We start from the raw sequence: 1,880 nt of genomic DNA, 5'->3' as shown, positions 1-1,880 counted from the left end.
AATATACATATATATATATATATTCACACACACACACACACACACACATACATATATATATATTGTTTGTGTTTATCATATATATGCGGTACATTGACATGTGTACATATAAAATACACTTTGATATCACAGGTGAGTGTATACATAAATTTGTCCCCGGGTTAAGGATAACCCCATGCGCTCAGAAATGATAGCACACTCATACATGGACTCTCTAGCCCGTGCCACAGGCGATACTGTAGCAACTGTAGACTGTCAGTTACACTTATTCGTTGCATACTACATACTATCACCTTCGCCACCAGTGTATAGCTGTCAGTCATGCAATGCATACGAAGCACCTGCGCTTGTGTCTGAAATCTGTGGCATTTATTCAGCCCCTATCTCGCTCGAACACGGGAGTATACTGATCCGGTTTAATTGTAAAACAAACTGCGTATCAGATATTCGAAGATGTGGCCATGGGGTGCCTGCTGCCCAATTCAGATCGTCAAGCCACTTACCAAGATCCGACAAGTGCGGTCACTATCGAGTAAGTCGAGTTTTTATCCGAAATTTAGCACTTTTTGGGGGGGGGGGAGGCTAGAATTAATGTTCATTTACTTGGGAGGCTACGGAATGAACCTCCGTGACACCTCCGATTCCACTCGCACCTAATTACCTATTTTTTTTTAAAACACTCCCCCTTCACCCACCCACACACCCAAGTAGTCGGAGCGAATATTCCGAACATATTGCGCTCGCACTGCAACATATTGGGTTTCTGTATTAAATGAGAGATTGGCATCTGTTTTTTCGCTTGACCGGAAATCTCGTTTTGAGTTGCGATCGCAATATATCTGCCGTTATGGGAGTGTTACACGGTCAGGTAGTCGAGCGAATTTAGACCGGGCAATAGCTTAGGATTGAAACTATTGGCGCACAAATAGACCTCCAAAAGGTGGTCGTCTCCGTGTCCATCTCATCGTATGACATACGTGAGGTTTGTTATTCCTTGCTCTCCTGGCATCATTTCTGGTTGTTGTTGTCCACTGTTGGTGTATGACCTAGTAGTGCTGAGAGGAATTGTTCGGGCTATGCCTTTCATCATCATTTGCATGCAAAATTCCGGTATGCGCAGCATGGTATGTCATCATAGTCTTATATGACGAGGCTGTGTTTCAATTTCTCAGGCATCATTTGCAGCGACTCGGTGAAGCCTGCATACACCGCCGAGCATCTATTCTTGCATTGCAGGTTACTGATAGTTATACATCATCGGGATTGCACCAAGTATATTACCATGTAGTGTTAGTTATACATCATCAGGATTGCACCAAATATATTACCATGTAGTGTGCTCATCCGTACGGCCCCCCGAGGTCTCTGCCTATTTTTCGTCTTATATTGTCGGTAGCTTGGTGATTCCTTGTTCTTGGATCATCGTTTCGTTGGGTATGTATTGCTTACCCTCTTTCTTGTCATCTGAAGTGACCTAGAAAGTTCTGCAGTTGTCGTGAGCAGTTTTCTTGCGCGGCGGTTAGCTGATAGTCATGCATCAGGGCTGCAATCAAGTATAGCCATGCAGTCTGCGCATCCGTAGGTGCCCCCGAGGCCTCTCCGTATCCGTCTTCTATCTATATGTTAACTCAGATACGTGTTTCTTTCTTCCTGTCCATTACCACTTTCTTTAATGTTCATTCTTAATTTTCTTATTATTATGTCTAACATGGATGTATACTTTCTTGTCACCTGCAGTGACCCCGTAAATCCTGTTGTCATCGCCGAGCATTTATCTCTCAGAGACTGCGAACTCGTGACCATACATTTTCAGGATTGCCTCAAGTTGTTATGTCTTGACCAGTGGCAGAGTGTCTTCTACGTCGACGAGCAAGTAAGTG

General features: G+C 43.8%; 1 protein-coding gene across 1 annotated transcript in view; it reads left to right on the top strand.

The window, feature by feature from the left end:
- Window positions 1-448: 448 nt before the first annotated feature.
- SARC_01375 (hypothetical protein) overlaps window positions 449-1,880 on the top strand; it is a gene marked incomplete at its 3' end in the record, with an annotated part of 5,817 nt that continues 4,385 nt past the window's right edge. Inside the window, exons 1-2 of the mRNA XM_014304892.1 lie at window positions 449-532; window positions 1,738-1,873. Coding sequence (XP_014160367.1) covers window positions 462-532; window positions 1,738-1,873 — 207 coding nt within the window. The 5' untranslated portion in view covers window positions 449-461. The remainder of the gene's footprint in view (window positions 533-1,737; window positions 1,874-1,880) is intronic.

The sequence above is a fragment of the Sphaeroforma arctica genome (assembly GCF_001186125.1).
Source record: "Sphaeroforma arctica JP610 unplaced genomic scaffold supercont1.54, whole genome shotgun sequence".
Taxonomy (NCBI): Eukaryota; class Ichthyosporea; order Ichthyophonida; genus Sphaeroforma; species Sphaeroforma arctica.
The sequence above is the reverse complement of the archived record's forward strand: the minus strand, read 5'-3'. Positions and strand labels throughout refer to the sequence as shown.